The 27692-nt window shown below is 32.6% G+C and overlaps 3 protein-coding genes across 5 annotated transcripts; all 3 read right to left on the bottom strand.

Moving 5' to 3' along the window:
• Positions 1-3864: 3864 nt before the first annotated feature.
• On the bottom strand, positions 3865-6447 carry LOC135119739 (germ cell nuclear acidic protein-like). Its single transcript, XM_064044125.1, has 7 exons — positions 6177-6447; positions 5403-6128; positions 5206-5350; positions 4794-5158; positions 4377-4743; positions 4217-4324; positions 3865-4166 (listed from the first exon to the last, which is right to left on the bottom strand). Exons 1-7 carry the CDS (start codon positions 6247-6249, stop codon positions 3908-3910), a joined length of 2043 nt encoding a protein of 680 aa, XP_063900195.1. The 5' UTR covers positions 6250-6447; the 3' UTR covers positions 3865-3907.
• An 84-nt stretch (positions 6448-6531) lies between these two features.
• Positions 6532-22579, bottom strand: LOC135122811 (plexin domain-containing protein 2). The gene is made up of 9 exons (XM_064047252.1): positions 22426-22579; positions 12526-12665; positions 12156-12260; positions 8627-8923; positions 8448-8579; positions 7994-8396; positions 7785-7939; positions 7350-7715; positions 6532-7292 (listed from the first exon to the last, which is right to left on the bottom strand). The coding sequence occupies exons 1-9, from the start codon at positions 22508-22510 to the stop codon at positions 7224-7226; spliced, it is 1752 nt and encodes a 583-aa protein (XP_063903322.1). The 5' UTR covers positions 22511-22579; the 3' UTR covers positions 6532-7223.
• Positions 22580-23662: 1083 nt separating this feature from the next.
• LOC135122810 (uncharacterized) lies at positions 23663-27282 on the bottom strand. 3 transcript variants are annotated; one of them, XM_064047250.1, is made up of 11 exons: positions 27069-27282; positions 26768-27013; positions 26505-26715; positions 26323-26459; positions 25899-26268; positions 25469-25620; positions 25104-25411; positions 24654-25052; positions 24323-24526; positions 24064-24273; positions 23663-24011 (listed from the first exon to the last, which is right to left on the bottom strand). In XM_064047250.1, exons 1-11 carry the CDS (start codon positions 27133-27135, stop codon positions 23847-23849), a joined length of 2469 nt encoding a protein of 822 aa, XP_063903320.1. In that variant the 5' UTR covers positions 27136-27282; the 3' UTR covers positions 23663-23846. The 3 variants fall into 3 exon arrangements, with proteins under 3 accessions (XP_063903320.1, XP_063903321.1, XP_063903319.1); XM_064047251.1 differs by having other exon boundaries at positions 25104-25620; positions 25899-26071; positions 26129-26268; XM_064047249.1 differs by having other exon boundaries at positions 25104-25620.
• Between the last annotated feature and the right edge of the window lie 410 nt (positions 27283-27692).

Genomic DNA, 27692 nt, shown 5'->3' with positions numbered 1-27692 from the left:
AATACATTGGTTAGCGGAGAAAGATAAGCGTCCTCGTGGTCTAGTGTCAGGATACCTGCCGCTTACTTACAAAACTAAATAATATGTCCATGAAAATAAAAATATTGTACATAGTCGATGCTTAAAGAGTCAGTTTTACACATTCGAAATCTTTTCTTGTGTTATTTAAAGACGCTTTTATCAATTTGAAAATTATTAATTTTAGATTCGGTAGCCCTAGATCTTTTGGATAACTTTTCATATGACAATTTTCAGTTTTTCAAAATCTAATGCAATAAATCATCTAATCGACTTAAGAACTAAAATCTTTAGCAGTGATGAATGTTCAGGTGTAATTTTCTTTGACCTAAAAAAGACAAAAATACTAATCAATCCTCTACTCAACTTACCGAAGCCAACGTGCTCCAGGCTCCTACTTTGGGCCCACTAATGTACTACATTAATGATTTTAAAGCTGAGGAATCCGGTACTAATTGGCCTTATAACATTTGCAGATGATAGGTACATTGTTAACTCCCCATAAAAATGAATTAATTATTATATAGAAATCCTTTTAAAAAATGCAGAATGACGTTAGGTATATTTTGGTTTAATAGTAACAAATTAAGTTAAATAATAATAAAACTACACCAATTATGTTTATTAAGAGAAAAATTAACAACTTTTCAAAACCCAAGAAGACTATATACTATATTTCTAGGTCTATTCCTGGATCCCTTATAAGAAGTTCCCTTGAAACTTCTATCGTCTTCGCTGCATGGTAAATAAACTACCAACATCAACGCTTTTTCACCTTACTTTGCATTATTTGAAATCCACATACGGTATAGTTTGTTAGTGTGGCGTCTGGGGTGACACGCTGGTAACTTGTTTGGACTTCAATGTAAACCTCCACGCTTAAAACATGGCCTGAGTTATAAAGCTGTTTTGTCAAAAATACTTTGTATAATTAACAATGTGCCGTCCCGATTTAAAAAATTATAATATTCCTATAATTCCAATAATAATGTACGCAATCATTCATGCTTCAGCGCATCTAAGATATTAGAGGAATGTCACCTTTAGGGTGGTAGAGGAGAGGTTGGAATGGTAGTGTGAATTGGGGAGTCACTTGACCCACTTCTCGTTTTATCCGTTTTATGGTATCAGGGAAAACATGTGTTAAACATAGGATCCGTTTAAATTTTCTTTGTACTTTGTCCAGAGGACAATTATTTAAACAAAAATAAATCGCATTTGACGCTACGCCTCCCATAGACCAGTATAATTAGCATAGGAGCAGTTTATTAATCTTTTTGTAATTTGAAAAGTTGTGAAATTTTGACAAGCCCATCAACACATGTATTTGTTTTACTGTTAGTAAATTCACAGCTCCCCCTAGGATTTTTAATTGTTTATGGTTCAAATATCTTTTTACGGAATTTGGTACTGAAACTGTTCGTTTATGTCATCTGTTGATGTTGCCGTTGACGTTGCACTAATATTAAGCCATTTAATCACCTGTTCACCGAAACCCTTATATTTTAAAAAGCTACTATCATTTTCTACACTGTAACTCTCTGTCAGTACTTACGCATTGTTGAAGATAGTTCTTGACGTATAAGTCAACAAAATCTATTGCTATTTGTCTCAAAAACAGATTAGGTACTACAACTACAAGGGCTTACATTTTGCCCTCTTTTCTTAATATGTGTGCTGTGTCATCTTTTTTTCACAACATGTTTAAAATGGTAAATTTTTGTAAGAAAGTATCAATTTTGCAATTAGGCTCCACCCCTCGGTCTGACAAGGAATAAAAAAAGTCATCACAATTGAGCTTGGGATGGATATGGGTAGGTCTTAATTTTTGGTTCGCTCTTTTCTTAATATACATCCATAGCATTCTTTAGACAACACGATACTTTAAAACATGTTTTTTATGTCTTGTAGAGAAATTTTGCAATTAAACTCCGCCCCCTTTGATTACAACGAATAAAAAAATCATCACAATTGAGATGGGGCGGGTGGGCGGGGCTTATATTTTGCCATTTTTTTTTTCTTAATATACATAGCCATCTTTTGACAACAAGAAATTTAAAACATGGTTAAAATGGTACATTTTTGCAAGGATATATGGATTTTGCAATTATGGGGCGTAGCCTAATTGCAAAATCGATATTTTCTTATACAAATTTTCCATTTTAAACATGTTTTTATTTCATGTCGTGAAAAGAAGTCTATAGGTATACACATATTAAAACAAAAAAGGAAAATGTACGGAGTCGATAATTACTGGCAACGGAATTTATAACTGACAATTTTTAGCTCTAAAAGGAATTCAGTGGGAACAGTAACTGCAAGGGGAACTTCAACACCAAAAGCTAATTTATAAATCCCACTTTAATGTAAAACACATGGCGGAAATTCACTTTTAGGCTTAACTTGTTTTTCTAACGATATCTAAAGTTCTGAATGGGTTTCCCTAAGTTATTATTCACACTTCATAACTTCTCACTCGAGAGTTCAAAACATGTAGTTCAATAGTGACATTTAAACTAATCTTAAACATATTTTGGAGAGACAGAACTCGGAAAAGTATAATTAGTTTAATTAATGTCATCGTGGATTCAAAGAGGTATTTGAAGTTTATTTTGTGTTGTTATTGCTCTAAGCTTGAACACAGTATAGAAATCAATCAGTAGAGACAACTCGTGTCGGCGCCTTTGATCTTTCTGACTCGAATTTTAAGCCGTGATCGGTGGTCGTTGCCTAAACTATTTCTAGATGTCGCCACCCAATTTAAAAATTATCACAATCGCAAATGAATTAAAAATAGTGTAAAAACAATAACATTTTGTAGTTGATCTTAGAAACCACACAGTCTGTTATAAAAATACTAAATTAAGTGCCCTACAATAGCGATGACGTGCTGAAATTAAGATTTGACCCCGCTTCTCTGATAACGATTTTGTGTTTTATTAATTTATTTTCCATGTCTTGATGGCTGCAAAATTCAACGTTATTAGAAAACGCTAACATACATTTTATTTTATTTTTTACAAAAGACTAAATAGTACACAATCGTCCCGTCAAAACATGAAGAATATTTTTTAGAACGTCTCTGTCAAAATTACATTTAACTGAAATAATTCCACCGAAAGATCAGTCTTAAACCATCAAAACCAATGCAACTGAACTGACAAATTTCAAATATCTCCCATTAAAGTCACTAGATACCCAAAGTACTTCAGTTCGATGTTTTAATGCGTAAGAAAGAGAAGTACCTTGCGTTGCGCGCCCTCATACGGTCACAAGACAAACGACCACCCATGAAAACGGGTCAGTAAAAATAGCGAGTTGTCCCTACTGATTGATTTCTATACTCTGGCTTGAATTTGAACGTTTATTCTCAAAGCACATCTCTTCTCCAGGCGAAGCGTTTTTAACGTGTTTGTTACGAGTAATTCATATCTTATTTGTCTTATGTAATGCTGGGATTCGGTCCTCGATATGATCTTCATAAACTTTATTTTGTTTTAATCAGTAACTTGGATTTAAATCATGTGAATTCGTCATTGTTTAAAATTTTTGATAATTGTACGCTATAACTAAATATTAACTGCTTTCTTTCTTGTTCATTTAGTCATCGTTCTAAATTCAGGAACTCCAGACGGGAATAAAAATAGGTACGGTGGAGTGAAGGGTTACAATGTGTAGTTTTTCTCTCATTGTCATTGTTCAGCTCAATGTTTGTCTGCAATATCGGATTCCACCGGCGTGAATCAGGTTGCTTAGCTGGCGGTCTCCTTTGCAAATGTGGCGTGCGAAAAAATGCGAAGCCATTATTTGAAAAACTAAAAGTTTATTAAAAAATTGTACATTTTTTCTTATTGTATGTTTTTGTTATAAAATCAGTCTTTATACAAAATTAAGTTTTGTTGACTTTCATGTCAGCAAATTTTTGTCCCAAAACTTTCATGACATCACCATGCTTTAAGTCTGGCGTTTTACAGTTTGCATAATTTTCTTTGACAAACAACGCAAATCCTTTTGGTTTTCTTGGCGTCACAGGAACAGATTTGGTTTCGCCTTGTTTATTAGTTTTATTAATCAAAACCTCGAATTTTCCAAAGCAGTATCCACACCGCTTTCGGTCAATGTCCAATGACTTTGTATGCCTTCCAATACTAAAAAAAAAAGGAAAAACAATCACATCACCTTAAATATGGAGTCAAACCTGTATCCACACGCTACACATCTGTAAGTGTACTTGGTATTAATTACATAATTATGGCACCTTCGAATCGGCGGAAGTTCTGGAAACGTTTTCATTGCACGACAAGCCCTAACGTAAAAATGAATAAATATTTTTAATTGTGTTTATTTATAGCTCATACCATGACTTCCAAAAAGGTCCATGACCATCAGAAATTTCATTAACTATCCAAGTCGCGGCATGACACATTTCATGTATCAACGTGTCCCTTAGTCGGTCTGCTGAATCTAGTACTTTTTTGGCTAAAATAATTTTCGCTGTTCGCTCGACAACTCCCGTTCGTCTGGTGGTTTTTTTACATGAACACATTCCAGCAGTACCTCTCATTCGATCATTCCACTCAATGGGTGTTTCTTTGGGTATTAAATTCTCAAAAACGTTTTCATTAAATAAGTGAAATAGCTTTGCAGCTAGTGTTTCTTTATGTTGGTGAAAATTATTTCGGAAGATTAGGGCTGACAAATTACACTTTTCAACAGGCACGCTTCCTGTAATGTTTATACATTAATGAAGTTAAAAAAATTACAGAAAAAAATACCTGACAGTGAAGCCAAAAAACTGTATGTTGTATTTTTTGTAATTTTATTTTTTGAAGGTGGGTCTGCTTTTTTTTCAATAGTAACTTTTTTCCGTGCTTTCTTTTTAAAAATGTTTGAACTGGGAGGTATTAGATTCTCTCTATTCTCTGTATTAGTATCATCTTCATTAAAATTAAGTCTCATACGAGGCAGTACGTAATTATTGCTGTCACTTTTCTCTGACTCTGTATCACTATCACACAATTTTTTTACAGATGTAATCAAAGGTGATTCTAGAGTCTTTTTAAATCTAGCTTTTTGTAGAGCTTTCAACAAATTTGAGCCATTGTCTTCATGAGCATTAACAGGTATTTTATTTGTGTGTCTAAAACAGATTTATTATTATTAATATAGGAAAGTTGTCTTGTAAACCTTTCAGTATTGGGAACTTTGATTGACACATAATCAATTTTTTTCTTTGCTCTTGGTTCAGATGATGGTAAAATGTCTTCTTTTTTCTCTCTCCAACTATTACCATATAAACTGTCTAATAAGTTTTCATAGTCATCACATAGTTCTGAAACAAGAATACAGATATTCAAAACAAGATATATTAAAAACAAACATACCAGGATTTTGCTTATCATTATCACGTTTACCAAGATTGTCATTGTTTTCTTTTTGGAGTCTTGTGCTTAAACTTTCATTAATTTCTAAATGAAATGAGTCATCAATAGTGTTTTTAGAGTCGTTTGGACCGTTCTCACTTAATAAACTATCATTTAATACTAAATTATTACTTTTATATGAGAGATCATTTAAGTCTTTTTCACTCTTATAACTACTCTGTTGTGATATATTTAAATCCACCCCCATGGCAGTTTCTTTTGTTTCAAATAATTGATCAAACCTCTTTGTTTCTGGGTCAAGTAGTGTTGAACTGACTGCAACATTTATTTCTGGAGGTTTGAAGCCAGAACTTTCATCTCCAGCAATGGCAGACAGTTCAGTAAATGCGGACAAATCCTTTTTAGAACTATTAACTTTATCCAGCCAGTGTTGTATATTTTTATATTTCTCACTGGATAGCCCTGTTTCACTTTTTTTTCGCACTGGAGATGTGTGTTCCTTGTCTAGTAACCCAACTGCAAGTTTCACAGGTGTTGTCTTATTAGAAAAAGAGTTTTCACTGTCAGAAATTACTATAGGACTGTAATTTACAATACGAGTATCAGATGTGGAACTTGCACTACTCGATTTTATGCTTATAATCGATTCGTTTTTCGTAGAAGCAAACGCGTTATTCAACGCAAGTGACTTTCTTAAATATTTCTTTAGTGCTAAGATCGTCGGGGCTGAAAAAAGCGTTTTATTTTTTTGTTCAATGATTTTGTTGGTGTTACCTTTTTTTACGGGTTTATGGTTTTTATTAACCTTTGGAGACATGGAACTTACTAATTCGAACGACGTATTCATTTTTAAAAGGAAGTCGTATAAAATAAAACTATAAAACAGTGTATAAGACGGCACAAATATTCAAACAATTCGAACCATATTCGAACCTAAGATTCGAATCTGACAGCAGTGACAGTTATTTTTGACAGATTTCACGATTTGACAGTAAATACCATGCACACTTTAAAACTGTGTACGAGGGATAACCAAAAAGTATTCATCAAAGCAAAAGTCGCAAACAAAACTAAGCGATACAGAAACATTATTTGTTTTAGAGTGCCAGGTTTACATTAAAAAACGTGATCAAGTATAAAATTTATTAAAGAATTTAAATGTTCAACATAAGCTAATTCAAAAACAATTTTTACGGGTGACTTCTAGCCAGTAATAGCCTTTATAGATTGTCATAATAGTCATAGATAAAATTTTTACAATAATGGTGATAAGATACACTAAGCAGTTTGTGGCTGAATACCAAATATTTGGAAGAGTAAAATATTCATGTGGCCAAATCAAGGCAAATAATTACTCAAACAAAGAATACTACAATTTTAGTTAAAATAATACAAAATAATACAGAGCTGTATTGGCCACAGTAACACCTACTCATCTATAAAAACTTGAATACGAGATTCCTATATACAATAAAAAGTACAAATAAACAAAAACTTTAATAGAACATGATGAAAATATTATTTCAAATGTACGTATTAGTATAATTTAGGCACTTCAGAAGGCAACAATTTTTGATTAGAAGAAATAACGTTTATTCAATTTGGACGTTTTTGTAAAATTTATCACAGAAAAGCGTCATTAATGGTAAATAGATATAACAGATCTTGATAACTTTCCTCAGTTCTATTACCATATTGCATCTAAATATATCTCTCAATAATGCGACGTCATTAACCTATTAAAAAGTCCAAAAATTTTGCATCAAAGATGGAAAGCAAAAATTTCACCACGCGAATGGAATGATACAATACTAAAATTTGTCACATGTGTATTGTAGCTGCCGTGTATCTTGCTTCTCCTCTTCGCCATCGCCACTGACTTGGTCGATACTACAAAACGACAATGAAAAATTATTACGAGTCGACACACAACAAAAATCAACATACCCTAATTAATATTTGACCGCTGGTAGTGTGCGGATTCCTGTAAGCATAGAGAACCCAAAGTGCTAACCCAGCCACCATCGCTATTAAAAATAATATTGCCACGATACTAGAAACTCCCATTTTCACAGGCTGATTCGCCGCTAACACCCTTGGGTTATCAAAAGCTCCACCAGACGCCAACTTCTGCTGGAACTCGTTGGCATCATGTACGTAAGTGATGTTGCTTTTATCAAAAATGTCTGAGCCGGTTATGTGTGAGCATATTGTTTCATTGAGCTGTTTGCTTTGGCAGTGATTGGTCAACCAGTCTTGACGGTTTCTGTCGACCCCATTGGAACATCGCTTTATGATTGGACACCAGTAGCACTAAAAATTATTTTCAGTTTAATTCAACGCGAGGTGGCGGCATCACCCGAAAACCGTCTAAGAACGTACCTGAAATGAGGGTATGGCTGTTTTGATGCACGACATGCAGTCTTCATGTTGTAAACACGTGGGTAAAGCTGTAAGGTAGATGACAGTCCAGTTTCTTATATCTTCTTTACCAAAGTTGATACGATGATATTCATATATTGTCTTCCTGCGAACCACTGTAACGTACCGTGTTCATGATTACAACAATTTCGATTGTGCGTTTAACTTACAAAATATTGTGCGGTCGATAATGTAGGCGTCTGAAAGTCCTACTTTAACCGGGTGGTGATCATCAGTTATGTTTTTAATGAATAAAGGAACATTCTTGTAAACGAACACTATATCACCGTTTTTGTGCAACGTTGTCTGGAAGGTGAATTCGCCTTCGTTGGATTTATCTTGTAATGATACTTTTTCCCACTCCACTGTGAACGCCGTTCCGTTGTCCAGATATCTTATGTAACTATCGTTTGATATGCTTGTATCAAAATTCGCCATTAAAGGGGCGATGTACTGAGTGGCAGCAAGCCAAGAATGAACGTAATCTCCTGTATACAGAAACCCTCCAGTGGCAATTGTTACGTTCTTAATCAAATGTCCGTAAAATGGAAATTCGAAATTTAATTGGACCGTCTAACGAAAGAATACATTAATAAAAGAAAATTTATTATTTGGTCATCTTACAGCTGCTCGACGATGTGATCTTGACAAAAGTTCGTTGATTTTTACGTCTGTATTGTTCTTTAAGTCAACCCAATAAAACTGTCCTGCTTCAGGATCATTTCGTATGGTGCTGTTGTAGTATAAGTGGTTGTCCTAGAATGGTAAAAATATAATAATTTTTATTAAGAATAGATATCTACCTGAGTTGAATTTGTTATGTGATGTTCAGTTAGAGTTTTGTTGAAAGCCTCACTGTCTTCGTCCGGTGGGAACCTATCAATTGACAGTTGTTGGTCGTCGGTTGTTTCTTCAGTTATAGTGATATTTTGTAAATCGGGGATTGTCGTGGATGTTTGATTAGATAGTAATATAGGCTTTATAGTTGTGATGTTTTTTCGAATGCCCGTTCCGTTTTCACCTAAGTTCTTGCGGACAACTTCCAAAGAGATTTTCGTTGTGTTTCCATTCAACATTGGTTTAGTTGTTTTCTCCAATTTCTGTAATCGGAAAAAATCAGTATTTTATATTACATTAGCAGCTACTTTTTTGTTTAATTTAATTACGACTTTACAAACTAAATTAAATTTTAATTTTTTGTGAACTAAATACATATTTTGTAATTCTAAGACTTTTGTAAATACAGTATTTTTATTCTTTACACATGTTATATCAACAATTAACATAAATTATAATTTTTGAAAAATAATTTCTGAAAAGTATTTTTCAGGCGTCTAAAGAAAGTGTTTTATTTTTAAAAACTTTTAAGCAATCGTTAACGGCGTAATTAACAATTTACATATCTTTTGTACGATTGTTTGTTAAAGAGGCAATCTTGTGATAGATAGTAGATCCATTTCATAAAGTTTCACTGATTGTAACCGTGATAATTAATTACACACATTTTACAATTCCGATATTCCTTTAATTAAAACAAACACAAAAAATGTTAACAGTTTACACAAGTCTTTAACATTATTAAAGGAGGTCAATTCTAATGGAAAGCCAACATTTTATACTACGCATTTAAAAATCATAAACAACACTTTATGAAAGTAAACGAACTCTAAGTACAAAAATGCCACTTCAATCTATTCAATGCAATAATTATTTTACTGTTATGATAGTCAAAGTTATTACATCCTCCCCTCTTCCTATGTTTATTACCTTGTAGTTTATTACCCTTGCTTTGATCAAGATATCAATATCCTCCGCGATACAAACAGAAGGTCCTATAAATATTGGCTATCAGTAGCTACTTGTACATTCAGTTGTTAAAATATGCAAAAGATAAGTTTGGAGATCGACAAAACCTGTAGTGTTAATTCCTGTCATGTAAGATAAAAATAAATAGACAGAAAATATTTTAATCTTCTAAATGGTACGCGTTTTTTGCTTAAATAACTAAAATTTATTACGTCTAGTCATCTGTGTTTGCAGAAAATCTATTGACCTTGCCCTCTGCAAACTTAAAATAAATTGTTTCCACAGAACTACAGCTGTAAATAATAAAAAAATTCTAACCCTAAATTATCGTGTCAGATGTCGCACTGTGAATATTTGCTGTTCTATAAATAAACGTCTAATAACAAGTTGTAAATTCAAATCTTTCGTTAAGTAGTATTCACAAAAGTTTCGACGAAATAAACGAATCGGTCATCAAAACATTGTTTTTTCTTGGTGTTAAAAAATACTTCCCCTACTATAACTACGGGAAGCTCTTTAATAGAATTGTTTACGAATGCCTAATTTCATGCTTATTGATGTTTCCTGGCACTAACTCTTGCCGTTTTTTATATTTTGAAATTTTAACGCCAGCCAAAATTTGTGTAGCCACTGCAAAAAACTACTGACGTCACCTGTATTTTACCTTTGTTTGCACGGTGTATCCTAAAACATAAAAGAAGAGCAACAAGAAGCACCATTACATTATGTTAGATACAGCGTTACGCAAAGATAGAAATTTGGTGATAAATCAGTCATTGCGGTTTTATTAGTTACACTGATATGAAAAGTTAGTGAGGTGATGTTGAAAGGAAAATATACAAGATTTCTGGTTGTTTAAGAAATAGTGTTGAACAGTTTACATGAAAGGGAAAATAAACAATTATGTCAGCCACTGGTTTTGCAGAGGTATTGCTTAAAACTTAAGGAACAGAAAAAATGACAAGTGGAGAGTAAATATACCGTCATCGAGTATTTTTTAAATACAATCCAAACCCGTGACAACATTCTATGCAATTGCGTGTTGAATGTTACATATTTTTCAAAGGACCAGAATCATGATTCATCCTACAGGATGAACCTACGAGTTACGACATGGATGTTTAGAATTGGTGTGTGAAATGTTATTATGACAAAGCTTATTAACTGTTTAAAATTAACTTCGGTTATTTGTTAGTGTGTGAGCCGTCAAGCGTAGCGGTTCAAACTACCACATAAGTCAATATTTGTAGGCCCACCCACTATGTTACCATACATATAGCACAATATTTTAGATCTGATTACCCTAAAACACCGAAAATACAAAATTACAAAAATTGTCGACGCGTTTCGCCAACCAAACGGAACTAAGATTGATTGATTTTTTCAGATGGCGTTTGCTAATTTTTAATGCAGTCTGAAAGTATCAAAATTTAACATTTAATATCTAATAAAGGTGCTGAAATTAGACCAATACCAGAATTGTGGAAGGTTAACAATTATAATGGTTTCAGTTTGTAAATACCAACTTACAAAATCGTAGACGGTAATTAAGTCTGCGAACTTGAAAATGTGGTATTTTTTATTAAAGTTATAGTTTTACCCTTGACTACATTTCGTAAATTATAAAGAGGTTATTGATACTATGGTGTTTACAGAGCAAGTCTGTTCGTAAAACAATAGAATAATAAAATAATAAAAAGAATAAACATGAAACCAATGTTAGTGTATTGCCAAAACTTTAAAACAATCTAAGACAGATAGTAAACTTTCATTCTATAAATTTTATTTCTTTTTCAACGATTTTAAATTATGTCAAAATTTCATCGTAACTGGTTCACTAGTGTCGGAAATGATCTGTCTCAAAAAATCGTCAACAGTCAACACAGAGACGAAGGACGATAGGCAGACGGAAATGTCCAAACGATCCTATTACAATGCTTCCCGAGCGTAAGCTAGTGCGGTAAAATGATTTTTGCTGCAGACAAAAATGCCGCAGGACAAATTATACACAGATATGTGCTTACGAATTAATTAAAGTTCGACTACCAGAAAAACTTGTAGCTCGTACGTATATATACATAAATAAAGGAGAGATCAGCTGATCAGATCACAACTCAGCAAAAAGTAACTAATCGTCAACTGAATGGCGCCATTGTGCATTTATTAATTCTTGCCAATAGGTATTCTATTAATGGCATTATGTTATTTTTCCATAGTCAGCGTTACACAATCGTTGTTTTCATTACCATAAATATTTTATTTACAATCGAGACTTTGAAAACTGGATGGTTTTAATTATTAATTCCATTCGAAATCAACAATTTTGCATAATAAATTCAAAACCCTGTAGCAAAAACAAACTTTATATTCAAAGATTGTCGTGATGTAGTCGGCGTGTCCGACACAGCGCCATCACATCTTGCCTCCGTACATCGTACGCTCATCTTCTCTACGTGTATATGCATTAACAATAAGTAATAAAATTCTAACAAGTAGATATTATTAAATTTAGTAGCAGATACTTACCGCCTTGACTGACGAGAGTTTATTGTCTGTTACCGTTTTATTAGCGACTGAAAGTCCATCGTTGCTTTTCTCCGTTGCTTGACTCGGTGCTATTTTCGTCTCATTCTGAAAAATCAAACCTGATGTTAGTTTTTCCATTTGAAAAAAATTTAATAAGAACTATTTTTTCGCATTTTACAGCGGACTTTCCAGTGCAGTGGCCTCAAATTGGTACATCAACGCGCAACATTCAATTTTACTACAATTAGCGACAGCGAGTAAGTGCAATTAATACAATGAAAAGTATGAAGGAACTCAACCGAGTCTACTTTTCCATTCAGTTTTCTTTGTGACATTTAAGTTTGTTTACACACCCAGTTAGATTACTTACTGGTTTTGCCAGCACTTCTGTGCTATTTCTTGTATTGCTTTGGTTGCTTTCGATTTGTGCATCTCTACGAAGTCTGTGCCCTTGTGGTAAATGAAATTCGTATCTGTCGTCTCGGAAGTCCGTTTTGTAGTAGTAGTAATCTGAAAATTTGTACAGTGTGATTAGGACAGTGACAAAAACAGCGTTCTGACGTAGTTGCTAATTACTTAATGAAGGCTCTTATGTTTTTCGGTTCAACAGTTTTCTATACGCTGCCAACTAAGTTCATTGTGCTGTCGTTATAGAGTCGCTCAGAAGTATGGAATTGATCAAATATCCCAAGAACTGTTGATCCCAACTCTTTCAAATTAATATAGTGTCTTTTTTCAAATATTTACCGTCATTATTTTTTTCCGAGAGAAGGTCAACTGCATTTTTTAATGTTAACACAAGTATATTTCTTAAGCAAAAACACAACGTATTGCAAACAACATTGTCAGTTAGCCTTCTATCTCAAAAATTAATTAGGGAGCACTCTAGGTATCTAATTGTTTTCCAGATTCCATATTCTGAGCAACACTGTATTTAATGACACTAAAAATGAAAATTGGAATCGTGATTTAAGCTACCGCATTCTGACTAAATTTCATGCTTCTTTATCGTACGGTTACGTGTCGTTACCCTCATTTTGTGATGTAAATCATAAACGCCATTCGTAGATCATCGTCCCTTGTTTCCGTTTTTCATTGTAATAACTTCGAAAAATCGTTGACTCTGCTAAATGCATCCTCAAATTGTCATTTGAATCGACCGGAATAACCAGAAATATAAAACGTTTTTGTGCGATAATGTTACAATAACTATATAATTATGCAAGACGTGTTACAAGGATTAACGCTACGAAAACCGGAAGCAGAATGGACATGTGCTGTAAATATCCACTGAATATTTAAATGTCATGAATCGCATCGTTTCAGCTTAGGTTTCTTCTGTTTTTCATATCGCTGTTTTGCATTGACCTGATTTACTTTTCATCCGTGTTTAATAATTCGATGACAAACAAAGACACAGTCTCACCCATAATATCAGTTTAATTTCCTGATGATTAATGTAAAAATAGAAATGAGTAACGGTAAAGTGGAAATGATGCGAGTATTGTACATTAAGCACACAATGAAGGAGAAAAAAAGGCGTACATCCACGGCTCTCTAATGGGCTGAAGTGTGTGTCATTATTTCCTAAAATGAAAGTAAACCGCGTAACTGTATTTTCAAATTGTAGTATTCTACCAAATTGATGGATCCACAACGCTGAAATCAGGAACTTTTTAATAATTGCTTGTGGGACGTCGACCGTAAAGAAACGTTATACCGTTTTCTCGAACGACATTCAAAATAAATTCACTTTTAACTATCACCTTGATGAAAGGAGTAACAGCCTACCTAAAGTGTAAACAAAAATTTATTGTTTAGGAAAAAATTTGTCGCAAGTAGTACCGCACTTTCTGGTCGCGTAAATTCTACACCACAACTTCTGTATAAAACGGTAGTAAGAAACGTGTTTTTCGTTTTTAGGGTAAAAATAACAGATAAAGGTCAAAGAGGTGATTAGTGCCTTTATTGAATGCAAACTGTGTTACAATATGTATTTATAACATACCAAGGCCCACTACTATATCACATTTGCGAATGGTGACGTAATAGGGCATGTGTACTTCCTACTGGTCAAACAATAGTACCAAGTTTACAAATGGTCAAAATCAAAGTGTACTGTATCAATCTTTTCCACACACTCCTCGTATATGACTATTACAATGTTTTCCCTTGTTTATTTTTTGTGGATATTTAGGGCTAACCACATAATTGCTCAATTTTATCTATATTATAGTATTGTTATTATTAGTATTACAATTCACTTGAAACATTCGAATAGCATGGTTTTTCACCTTTACTACACACATATCTTTATTTTAACTTACAGGGGTTATCATTAAAAAAAATAAAATTCGCAAAATCAAACCTTAAATCATTTTTTTATGCTGCTTTTTGTTCATTTCAGAGTGGTTTAAATTGAGAAACTGCTACATTTTTAACTCGCTTAAGCATTTGACATAATTTTTGCCCCATTTCCTGCCACTCCTACCTTACCATAACCGCATTTGATGATTAGTGTCGGGATAATTGTTAATGAATAACGATATAGCGGCAATAACGCTGAAAACTGAAATGAAATGTCAACGTTTTTTTTGGTTTTTGAAGATAAATATAGAAGTTGTTTAATCGTACTACAGATTTAAGTAATTTACAGTGTATCATGGAAATGTACCTTATCAATATCACATAAATATATGGTAAGATAAAGTAACATATAGCATTAAATAAAAAGGTGTGAAATGAAAAATTACGGATAACTGGTATCTACTCAAATATAATATTGACACACTTTATAACTTAACTTTTTTAAGTTTTCACTCTCCCACAACAAATGTTCAATTTTGTGCCATGAGTATTTTACGTAATTCGATATAATTGCTTTGGGTAGATCTAATTTTTTCACGACGAACAACAACTTTTACCAAATCGAAATGCTTATTAAAATTAATTGGATTCATAATTGTCGCCGAACAACAAAATATTGTCACAGTAAATACAAAAATTAAAGAACATTAAATTTTCACAGTGGTTTAACACCGTGGAAATGTTTTTCGATAGGGGAAAACAATACATCGATTTTGACATTTACAGTGTAACACACATAATACGATGTAATTACGTTCCAGAGTATCAATCAAATTAAATGAGCCGTTTGCAAGATAATCAATAAAATAAATCGGTTGTTACATTAATTTTTATTAAGTTTATTACCCTATTCATTCTAATGTAATAAAATGGTGCTCCTGAAACACCAGCACTAAAGCATTTCAAAGCGTGCTTATCAATGAAGATTTTATTAATACATTTTTCGAAATAGCGTCATTAGTTTTTTACGGCTAATTAGCAGCCTGGAACTTCTACATTATTTTGGTAACCGCTGGATCAAGATCGAGAGTAGCTTCGGAAATCATTAACTCGTTAAAAAAACGACAGACATGAGGAAATGGGAAACGTTCCGTATTCAACGAGTTATCAAACGGAAAAGAATTTTGTGTGATTTTTGTCATCGACGTGTGTTGCATAACCCGTTAATTCCAGTAATGTAAAAAATACTAGATTTTATGTTTGTTTGATGGGAAAATTTCCTCATGGATAGATAAAATGTGAGAGTTGAAATTATACCACTATTATGTAAATGAGTAATAGTAAATAATAAACAATAATGTGAGTTCAATGGTTTAAACTACTGCCAAACAAGTAAAAAAAATCCACGACTACTAACAAGCTGCTTGTACTTCTTCCTACTATTTCACAAACACATCTATGCTAAATAACATTTTATTATTTCATTCGATTTACTTAAATAATAATTATTATTGACCAATTCAATCTTTTTCTTTATTTCTACGACATCTTATTGTGCTTTGCCGATTTTAATCAAATCAAGGTCGCAGTTTTTGTGATATTGCGCAAAATAATTTAACGTATTTTTTTCGTAGTTGCCATTCACCAAATCCTAAAAAAAGTCAACTAAAACCAAAAAAATGTTGACATTTCATTTAAGTTTTCAGCGTTATTGCCGCTATATTCATTAACAATTATCCCGACACTAATCATCAAATGTGGTTATGGTAAGGTAGGAGTGGCAGGAAATGGGGCAAAAATTATGTCAAATGCTTAAACGAGTTAAAAATTAACCATATGCTCAATTTAAACCACTCTGAAATGAACAAAAAACAGCATAAAAAATGGTTTAAGGTTTGATTTTGCGAATTTTATTTTTTTTGTGATTACCCCTGCAAGTTAAAATAAAGATACTCGTATTGGTAAAGGTAAAGAACCATGCTATTCGCATGTTTCAAGTGAATTTTAATACTAATAATAACAATACCATATTTCCAATTTTTTTGGAAAATCATGAAATCATCAATGAATTAAATTGCCTAATCATTAATTTTTTGAGTCACTCTGTGTAAGCAATTCTAAATAAGGTGTCGCTCACAACAACCATATACATATTGAAATATCACGAATTCTGAATTTTTAATTTTTTAATTTTTACATTTTTCAGTTTCTCAATTTTAATAATATATTAATACTATATTTTTTATTATAACATCTCTTGTTCTTTGTGCCAAAAAATTGTTGGAAGAAAACTATGTACATAAAGAAAAAAAAACAAAACAAAGATTAAGCCCCAGCCACCTGCCCCGACCTCAATGGGTTTTAATTGTAACATCAAAATTTCTGAGAAAATTCTACCCTTTTAAAGACATGGTTTCATATGGTAATTTGTTGTTGAAAGAAAACTCTATATATTAAAAAAATATATATTAAACTCCACCCACCCGCCTCGGTCTGAATTGTGATGAAATTTTCATTCGTTATTAACCGAGGAGTGAAGCATAATTGCAAAATATATATTTCTCTACAAAAATTTACCATTTTCAACATGTTTTAAGTTTCTTGTTGTGAAAAGAAGGCTACAGGCATGATAAAAAAAGGCAAACAAATCTGTCAAATTAAACAAAGCATAACGTTAATCAGGTGATTAAAAGTACGATACAAACGGGCGTTACAAATCGAATAACTACAAAAACAAAATATTGTAAATTCGATATACTGGAAAATAAAAAATTTTAAAATTGGAAACTCGAGGAATTGAAAAATGAAAAATTTGAGGATTGAAAAGGAAGAAACATTGACAGAATAAAGGAAATGAAACAAAAAAGTGTGAATAAAATCAAGAAAATGAAAATTAAAAATCGGGAAAATGAAAAATAAAAATAAAGAACTTGAAAATTGAGGAAACAAAAAACTGAAAAATCGAAAAATTAAAAATTGAGAAATTGAAGACGCGAAGAATGAAAAATTATAATATCGAAAAATTTCAAAACGAAAAATTCAAGACGCGTTAAACTGAAAAATTTTCAAGCGTGAAATTGAAAAATTGATAAAATTAGGATCGGTTTATGGAAAGCGAATTAAATATTGAATCCTCAATTAATTTAACATAGGATTAAAATGTAGAACATGAGCCCGTTAAAACATGCACGTTGCATAGCAACGAACCTCAATTAAAATTAATCGCGATTAACTTTTAATTCGTTTTCCATAAACCGGATCTCAAAGTTGCAAAAACGAAAAATTATGAAACCGAAACGTTGAAAAATGGAAAAATGAAAAAAAAACGAAAAAATATCTCAAAAATTGGTTAAAGGTAAATATAAATCAAGATTTTTCAAAATTGTAAGATTTGACTTTGCAAATTTTATTTTTTTATAAGTTAAAATGAAAATGTGTATGCAATGTTAAAGTAAATGTAAAGAAGCGTGTTAGGCGTAAGTTCCAAATGAGGATTTATTCGGAAAATTTTGAGATGACGTCATCAATTTTTTGGGACGGGATAAACGAATAAATTTTGCGTTCAAAATCAGCCAAGTTCAGAATAGTTTACTGGTTTCACGATTTTACATACTTTTCAAGCGTATACTAAGGAAGTATTGCAATAGGGTCCATGCGGCGAATGACTATTTTCATGTTTTTTAAACGTTTCATGACCTCTAGAGTAAAATAGGTCTTCTGTTCCCGTTTGTGTGTAGACTGTCGTCTGTGTCGATTTTTATTAGACAGATATTTTCCAAAACTACCGGACCGATTATTATTGTTAAATTTAGATGTACATGTGTTAGAATTGGAAACATCGTGTAGATGATAAAATAATAAACAAAATCTGTCCAATCATCCCCACCAACAATATGGTGACGTCACCTCACAATTTTGCATGGTAAATGCTTTTTAAATTTGAGAAAATAACAATATAAGAGGAGAACGTTCATTTTTTTATTTTGCCACTACATCCATTATTCGTGGACTCTGAATGAACCGGATGTCGGGCTGTTTAACTGCGGTTAAATAATCATGGGGAGTTTACTTAGCAAATCCAGTGGACTTTTAGCATTAATTTTTAATAAATAATTGTTTAATAACAAATATATACTTAGTATACATAGACATAATTCCATAAATTTCATGCACTATGTCAACAGAAATTTAAGAAATATTCGGCCATCATGGTTACAAAAGTGGTTCCGGATATCTAGTAAATAAATTAAAGATTTAAAATTCTGATACATAATAACTTAAACCACGTAGCTCTTTTTCAGAAACTCTCGTGTGAACGGTACATTTAAGTAGAAAATGAATTTGGCATGAGAACAACTAAACGCTTTTCTAATAGATAATGCAAAACCAGAAATAAGTACTTAAAAGGATTCGGAGAAAAAATATTATTTTAGCCAATTCAATTTAAGAAGCAATCCATAACAGAATTTCTTCTTCACAAATGTGGCAGAGCTATTTCAATAAAAATTAATACCATACAAATTTTATCTTTTATGGGTGCTACTAGAAAGTATACAACAAACATTTCTAGTAGGGATATTTCTGTCAACAAGTTCAAAATTCAAAAAAAAAGCTACCACCTACTGTTGTAGATTTAATAAATTCAAAAAAAGAATATTGTATTTGTAGTTCAAGCTTAAAAGTAAACGTTAAAATTCTCACATAAATAACAAAAATAACATTGATTTGAAATGCTTGTTGCTGTCATGTGCTTCGAGTGTTCATAATCAGTAATCAGTTAATCATTTAATCAGGGAGAACATATTTCGAACGTCACTTTAATTAAGTACTCAAGTATTTATTTATTAAGACCCACCACTGACCCGGAAATGACCGGCATTCAGGCAAGACTTCTATCATTACGGGTACTAAGACCAAGTAATGATATGCATTGATTAAATTAACAGAACAACTTTCGAGATTCTAGAATTACAGCATACAAATTAGTCTGCTATTATTCTCTAATCTCTTATTATTGTTACTATTATTTTTACTGTTGCTGCTGTTACACTTTGTTGCCTTTGTTTTTATTGTTTTCTGTAACTTTTTGCGATGTTTCATTTATTTTCTTTTTTTTTTTATTGTTTTGTTGTAACACAATGCGAATAAGTGGGAGTAGTTTAAAAATGATAGACCCCAGAAAAATAGTAACACTAGAAATAAATTTAATTTTGATATATCGGGCTATTTAAACAAAACAAAATAACAGTACGACAATTGAAGAATTTGAGACAGCATAATAAAATATATTGGGTTGTTATTGTGACGGCACGCTTTCTCTTCACGTTGTTCATTATTTGTAACAAGCCGACACGTTTCGGTTATTTAGCTTTCATAAGCACTTTTCTGTAAGTTAAATTATTAGCAGTTTTGTTTTCTGGGTAAATTAGTGCTGATGAAGTAACCGAAACGGGTCCATCAATAGTATGTAAAATCTAAAAACAAGAACACTTCTGTATAACATGTAAAGGATAAAATAAAGAATTCAAGAATAAGAGAAACGGTTTATAAAATTGGATAATCACAAGATCCACTTGTGAATAGTGTCAAAATATCACAAAAATTACAATAAAGTTATTGTTCGACAAAATTACGTTGTATTAATGTCCATATCTATATTTCATCATTATTAATTTGCTACCAAAAATACAAATATTTACAAAGTAGGATTAGCCTCCATTTTCTATCTGTACTTAACGGATCAACAAACACACACGATATTTGACAAACTGTAAAAACAAGCTAATCCCTTAAGAAGATTAATACACATAAATTAAAACTCATTTAGGAAAAATTTTGCAAACATCTATATTCTGCAATCATGGAATTCTAAAATCTCAACTGTAAAAGTTCATATTTGCCCAAGTCATTTTTTTCCATTTCAAATAAGGACAGCTACACATCAGTTGATCTAAATTAAACTAAAGATGCAAATAATACCATTTTACATTTATTAACCCTCTGATCAAAGGTCAGAAGCGCACAAATAGTGTTAGTAGATATTTCGGTCGTTTGTTTTGTGATATTTGAAAAGTAAATTTGCTTTTGCTCACTATCGTACCAGGCAAATTTAGAAAAACCGAAGCTGCTGATAGTACTAATAATAATTTATTCTTTAAATATTTGTTTACTTTATCTAAGTTTCACATAACTGTCAGCCGTTCTTGATCAAATGAATTCTGTAGCAGGGTAACAATGCATGTAAATTGGAACTGTTTAGCATTTATGTTCCACAATAAGTCGCTAATTTTTTCGAAAATCAAACGTCACTATTTTAATGTATATATCGAACGCGAAAAAGTGCTTCTGCTTAATACGTTTAGCTTCGATTAAAAAAATATTCAAATCTGGAACCATCCAGTCATGTAGTAAAATTAAATAAATGTTTCTATTAAAAGAACGCTTCAAATATTTTTAACTCATCGCTTTGAAACAAATCCAACTATTTGCATCTTAATGTACACAATTATTATCGATTTTTAAATTAATTAAACCACGTACGAAGACTTTTATTGTGGCTTTTGTAATTGTTCAATTTCTGTATTACGATCCCATATAACAAGAGTCTTTTATTGACTCTATGATTAGTGAATTAACTTGTTAACAACAAAGTTGCATTTAACGATACACTTGCTGTAAAACGCAAAAAACTTATTTTTACTGTTTTATTTTGGCATTCTCTACCAAACAACACAGCTATAATTCCTCGAAACCACTATTATTTTATATTCTTGATTTTTGTGGTTGCGTGTATTTTCCACAAAACCGACTGCGAGTTTTACAGTCTATTTTGAAGATATTTCTGGTTGAAAAAATCATATAAAGTGAAACGTTCTGTTAACAAGTTTCGCAGGCAATTATATCAGAACTTGTTAACCTAAATTGGTCGAAATGGATGCTAACTTGGCATTTAATCTCCTTTGCGACTTATCAGCTCAAAGTCATAATGCAATACTATCTTGTTAACGTAAATGACTTTAATTCCCTAAAGGAACTAACAAATTGCTTTGTAGTGGATACTTCAATGAAAATTGTACCACACATAGCCTTGCACATGTTTAAGTCTTGAATTTTAAAGCAACTGACTGAACTTAATCAACAAATTTTATGATGATTTATTAATAAAATATTGTCGCTTCTATGTTTACATGGCGCAGGACATACTTATAACGATTAGTGCTGATACTATAAGTACAAAGCGGTTGTCAAACATTTAATCCTTGGAATATATGATGTATTAAGATTAACGCAAAATTTTTCCAGCGAAAATAGATAACGTCGGATTTTGTAGTATTATTTTAAATTTATGTGATGGCTAATTTACAACTTAACAATAGTTTTTTTGCGTTCAACGCAAAAATTTTGTTTATACGCAACAATGGAAGGAAAAGTAGAAGACCTTTTAACAATAGTAATTAAAATCACGACGTAGGAGTGCAAATTTTCCGTGTTTATTTCACTTTATTAATATTGTACAAAGTTAATGTACTTACTTTCATGAAACCATAAAAAAATTAAACTGCACGTCATGCGGTCATCGGTATTTTTTTTCCATCGCCACGACTGCTTGGGCAGTTCTTGTCTTATTTAACAATTTCACTGTTTTCTTTTCCCAATTAGCCCCCAGAAATATTCCACATCGGTAAGAAGTCTCCAAAAAAATGTAGAAAGCAGAAAAAGTGGAATCGCGCTAGTGTCAAAATTTTGTCACTTTTCAATATTTTTTCCTCGTTTTTTCCGCACACAAGTGAAATTATTTTCAAAACAGTCCTCAGAAAGTGAACGTAAGCTATTTAAGTAAAGTAAGCAAAAAGAAATGTGCGAATTTCAAACCCAAATGGACTTTTCTCGCGAATTCTTTCGCCGACGACACCGAAAAACGTCACGGGCCTTCTTTACCACTAACTGAACAATAAAAACATACCATTTACAGAACAAACGGCTGCAGTTGCAAGAAATAAAAGAAAATACGCGCACAAACTACCACACATCACACATAACTTCGCCATTTTTGTTTTGCTACTAAAAACTTAAGTCGACTGACGTCATAAGTCACCACTCACACCGCTTTGTTCTGAGCTGACTGTCTTAATGCTACGTGAACGGAACTTACCTGGCGCGGCGTTGTCGAGCGTGTCACCACACAGAGCTACGTATTATTTGCATTGAGACGATTACCATTTTTACAAAATTTTTAAGCTGGTTGTAGCTCGTTTTTAACAGTGCTATAAAAAGCGGCCGCTGTTTTAAACATTCCAGCTGAAATTGTTTTTCTTGAAAGTTGACGCACGTCTTTACAATCTGGCAACGCTGAATAATGGTCCGTTCACAATGCTTGACAGATGAACTGTCAAAAACTGACAGTTGTCAATTTAGTAGTGTCCGGAATAATTGTTTCTATGCAAATCTCCTCATTTTACCGCAAATTAACTAAAAGCAATAATTTTATGTATTGAAAATAATCTAGTGGTACCACTTTAACATGTAGCAAAGCTGAAAAGTCTGATCATGATTACTCCATTCGACGATTTTGTGTATCTCATAAACAATGTTCTTCTTGGAGAGGAGCCGGTAATTTAACTTTGTTGTTCATGTGTGCTTTAATTGAATGTAATTTTGTCCGCAGACTATTGAAGATTTCATATTATTGATTGGTACAATCGTGGCATTTGTTGCCTTTGTGCTTTGGTGTTGCTTCCCAGTAGTCCCCAAAGATTCACAAACACCTCTTCATTATGAAGGTAAAGATTATCAGCTCAAGTATAACCAAAGAAAAGTTGATTACTGTTCCACATAAATTCCAATCAATGTTCATATCATGCTTTGTTGCGCAAAAATGAGTTGTATTTGTGTTTTGTAAAGTTATGCCATTTTTTTATGGAATTAATAATACTACTCAGATGTTTGTATTGAAATAATAATGGATCTTTCTATATTACTGTGCCTCGTTCTCTTTTACAATGCTCCACCAGAGATGATTTTTGACTGATCTTGAGTATTAAGCTTTATATTTTTTTATTTTGTTTTTATTTGTAGTTGATAATTATTGTCAGGCTGTATTTTCTAGTCATTTCACGTTGTTAACCCTTCACGTAATCTAAATGTAACACGGTGTATTTATTGTATATAATAATGTATGAATATATTTTGTCAATTAAACTTGTTTACGTGGAACTCTGTGTATTTTCTACAGCAATAATTACATTGACTTAAACATTACTTTAAAATGTCAAATACTGAATACCAAGAAATAATCTAGCTTCATGTAAACAAACAATTAATTTTGTATTTAAATTATTTTTGTATTTAATACATGCTGAATAAAAAATAACCATAACCATTTGCTTAATCCATATCACAGTTCACTGAATATTCGTCTAAACTGTGGTCAGAACTGTCCTGTGAAAGCGATTCACTGTAATGCAAAGAAATGGGAGTAGGAGAGATCTGTTCTTCTTTCTTCTCATAAATAATATTGCTCTGTATGTTAATACTTTGATTGTAGATGCTCTAAAACACAAAGATTACTAATTTATTGTTATTTCATAACTTTTAAACTTACAGTAAACGGCAATTCACATATTGTTCTATGAAAGTTGAGACTTGGAGTCCGTTTCGGTTCAATGTCTTGCTGTTGCACTAATTTTTGCCTCATCTGGAACATTCTTTCTGTGCAGTTTGATATGTAACGTAGTTCCTTTAAGGCATCTAAAGCGTCTGATAATCGCGCCTCTTTTAAAATTGAGTACAGCTCCAGCTCGCTCGTTTTCTCCTAAAAGAACAAAGTTCAACTTCTGTTGTTTATGGTGCAGAAGCTGTACGTTTTTCTTTTGTTTTTCAACAGCGGTTTGAATTAAGTCCCTCAGAAAGGACTTCCAACATTTAATTACTTCAACCTGTTCATTTAGTCTCTCATAGTCGGTGTCAACGGGTGTGATTCCTTCATTTTTTAATTCCTTGGCCACTGTTAACCACGATTTACACATGGTCAAAGACAAGAAGTTCTCGGCAAATAGGGCTGTTATCTACAAAATTTTTGTGTTTCATTATTACTAAGTTTGTTTTTTCATAGACCGTTTCAAACCAAATTTTTGTGTACCACTTAAAATATAACTATTATTAAGTATTGTAATTAATAATAATAAGTCTTACCTCATCATCAAGCCCTAATTTTTCGTTAAACAGCTTGTAGTGTTCATTCGCAATCGCGACTTTATCTTTAAATCGTACTTTTAGGGAAAACAATATCCCATGTATCCTACACCTACATATTCTGAGAAGTTCATCGTTTCGAACGCAGCCAGTGTGAAAATAGATTCTCTGCTTTTGACACAGTGACAGCCACACATTTTTGAATTTTCCTTTCTGAATTTCGGTATTGTTTACACCGTCACACTCTTTCTCTGTTTTGTTTCTAAATATTTCCAAAAGCATTGGTCGTAATCTCTTCCCATGTTTTCTCCAAGTGATGAAATAAGGAATACTGGATAGTTTTTTGGAGGCGTCTGCAAGGACTCCAAGCGACAGTGACTTTATTGGAAAAGTACATGCCTGAAAAACGCGGTCAACCAAAACTTTACTAGTGACTTAAAGTTAAGTCACTTCTGTGACGTCAAGTAAAAGATAGACTCCTCCTGCTTTCAGAAACTCTCTGTAGAATTCTCTAGACGTAATCATACACTCCCAGAGCAAATGGATGCCACAAATGATGACTCGAACGTCGATGAGGGGATCGGTTGGTGGTGGGTCGATGACACGTCTTAGAAACCTAGTACATAAGTTAATAGCGTTGAAATTGCGTAAAAAATCGAATGTGCAAAGAACGTATAAAACGCAGAAACCATGTGCCAAAGCCTTTTGATACATTCTTGACAAAGTAGTTGTGTTGTCAAGAATTTTGACACAAACATCTGCCAAATAAAAAGGTGCGTAATTTATTATTTGCGTAGTAGGTATAGTTAATCTACCCAAGACTATGTCGGCTGTTCGATATTCTCCAACTACACCAATGATATCCTCGTCATGTGGAAACAGAAGTTGACTTAAGCAGTACAGATAGGCTTCTAGTACTTCTATGTTGTACGTTTTTAACAAATAGCCTTCAATTATGCTGATGAGTCTGCAATCGGAGTTTACTTAATGTGACTACGAAAAGTAAAAATTATGTTGTAGTTTTGTCCTAATCTATGTATTGGAATTTTGGCATCTAATGGGCCCAAGTTTTCTTTTCGAAATGATAGATAGGTATTGCAAATTATGTAAAAAGAAAGCACACAATATGAAGTTTTTGTGTTATTTCCATTCCCTTATTGCTTCTGTAAAATATTTCTACTTTGTCTATACGTTTAAACATATTCAAAATCACTACATAATGAGTAAGTAAAGTATGGTCCTTACTTAATCGGTCCATTTAAGTATAGTAAAGTTTCCACTGAGGACACAAATTTGGGTATTATCTTTAGTACAATTTTAACAAGTTCGCAGTATTGCTCAATGTGATTTTTATCAGTTGTATGCTCTTCAAATACTTTTTTTAGGAACGCTTTTGTAATTTCATTTTTTTCGACAAACTGCAAAAAATGCATTGTCCACACCATAAACACACGCATGTTGTACCGTTTACATACCACAAAAGGTGTTGTTGGTTGAAAGAAGTGTAGACACGACCAGATAATTTTTTTGAACTGAAAATCCATCTCGTCTTCCGAAAACTCTAAATTTGAAAGACATCCACAACCTGCTGCAGTTACGGAGAGTATTAATATATCTGTGCAAAGTAAAAACCGAAGATTTTTTTAAATAAACACTCATGTAATATTACCCTCGAAAATGTCAGTTGTCGAAAAATCCTTTGCAGGAAAAGTTAGCAGGATTTTCAAAATGAGCGCTGTTAAATTATTGCGATTAAACTTCTGTTCTGGGCAGACATTCGACCATCGAAATGCGTACTGCAGGCTCCTGCACACTTGTTAGATATCGTAAAACAGCGACTAATATTCTTACCACAAGGCAAATTCCGATGGCTCTTTAACATGTATCGTGTTATCTATTGCATTCAGTAGTTTCCATAACACGCAACAGGTGTCTTCAAAAGTGGGAATAGTGTTTCTGACTGAGGGATTGACAGGTTTTGTGTGTTCATCTCGTTCACGCCAAGTCGGTTCGAATCTTTTTAACAAAAATTCAAGTACACCTTGCGATAACATTTTCTGACCTAAATTTACAATATATTGATTTTTTGTACCAGTGTTTTTTTACTATTTTACATGTCTTTTTGGATATTGTACAAACCAGGTACATCAAATTGAGCAACAAGGGATATATATCGTCATTTACAAAGTCTGCAAGTTGAGCCAAAATTTCTGGGAGTTGACTGGCTTCCACTGCTGCGTTACAATCTTCAAGAAGTACGCAACAATATCCAATAGGTGGTTTATAATCTAGTAACGTTTTAATTGTACCAATTACTAATTTTTTTAAATCGTCGTCCTGCAGACAAAGTAATAAATAACCTGCAACAAAGTTTTTTTTTCAAAGGTAGTACAACCCAAAACCCCAAGCGTGTACCTAAAGTGGAAAAATATTGTTCAAGATCTCGCGCAAATTCCAGTTTGTCGGACATTTTGGTCATCATGGGAGGAACGGAACTAAAATGCAGTAACCATTCGAGCGGTTTTCTAAATTCAGATTGTTTTTCCAGTCTTTTCGTGATATTTTCATATAGCCGAATAATGTAGGGTATATCTTGCAACCAATGTTTTTGGTAGTTAAGGTGGTAGCATCATTTTATTAAGTTTAATGAAACCTTTTATGAACATTTTTGGTTAATTATTTGTTTGTAGTTTGTGTACAGCGCCATCTAGTTACTTGGTGACAATGAGTAGCCCTCTTACCACAGCTCTTATCTAAGTTTCTGCGAAACTGATTAATGATTATTTCGATGAGAAAAGGATACAAATGCATAATGTGAAACATTTAAAAAATCCTTCAAAAGTTGTAAGTGTCTTTCAGTTGCGTTTTGTGAAATGGGATGGTCCATCAATTCTACAAGCTTTCTTATCAAAAGACAAGGATTTTTTGGTCTGCAGTTATTTTTTGTCTCGCCATATTCGCCCTCCATTTTTAGTAATGTATGGGGTTGTAAATAAACTGAAATGACGACAAAATAGAAGTGAGAATATAAAAATCAAA

This window comes from Zophobas morio, unplaced genomic scaffold, assembly GCF_036711695.1.
Source record: "Zophobas morio isolate AGI-343-1 ecotype UQ-CSIRO unplaced genomic scaffold, CSIRO_AGI_Zmor_V1 ptg000005l, whole genome shotgun sequence".
NCBI lineage: Eukaryota > Metazoa > Arthropoda > Insecta > Coleoptera > Tenebrionidae > Zophobas > Zophobas morio.
The sequence above is the reverse complement of the archived record's forward strand: the minus strand, read 5'-3'. Positions and strand labels throughout refer to the sequence as shown.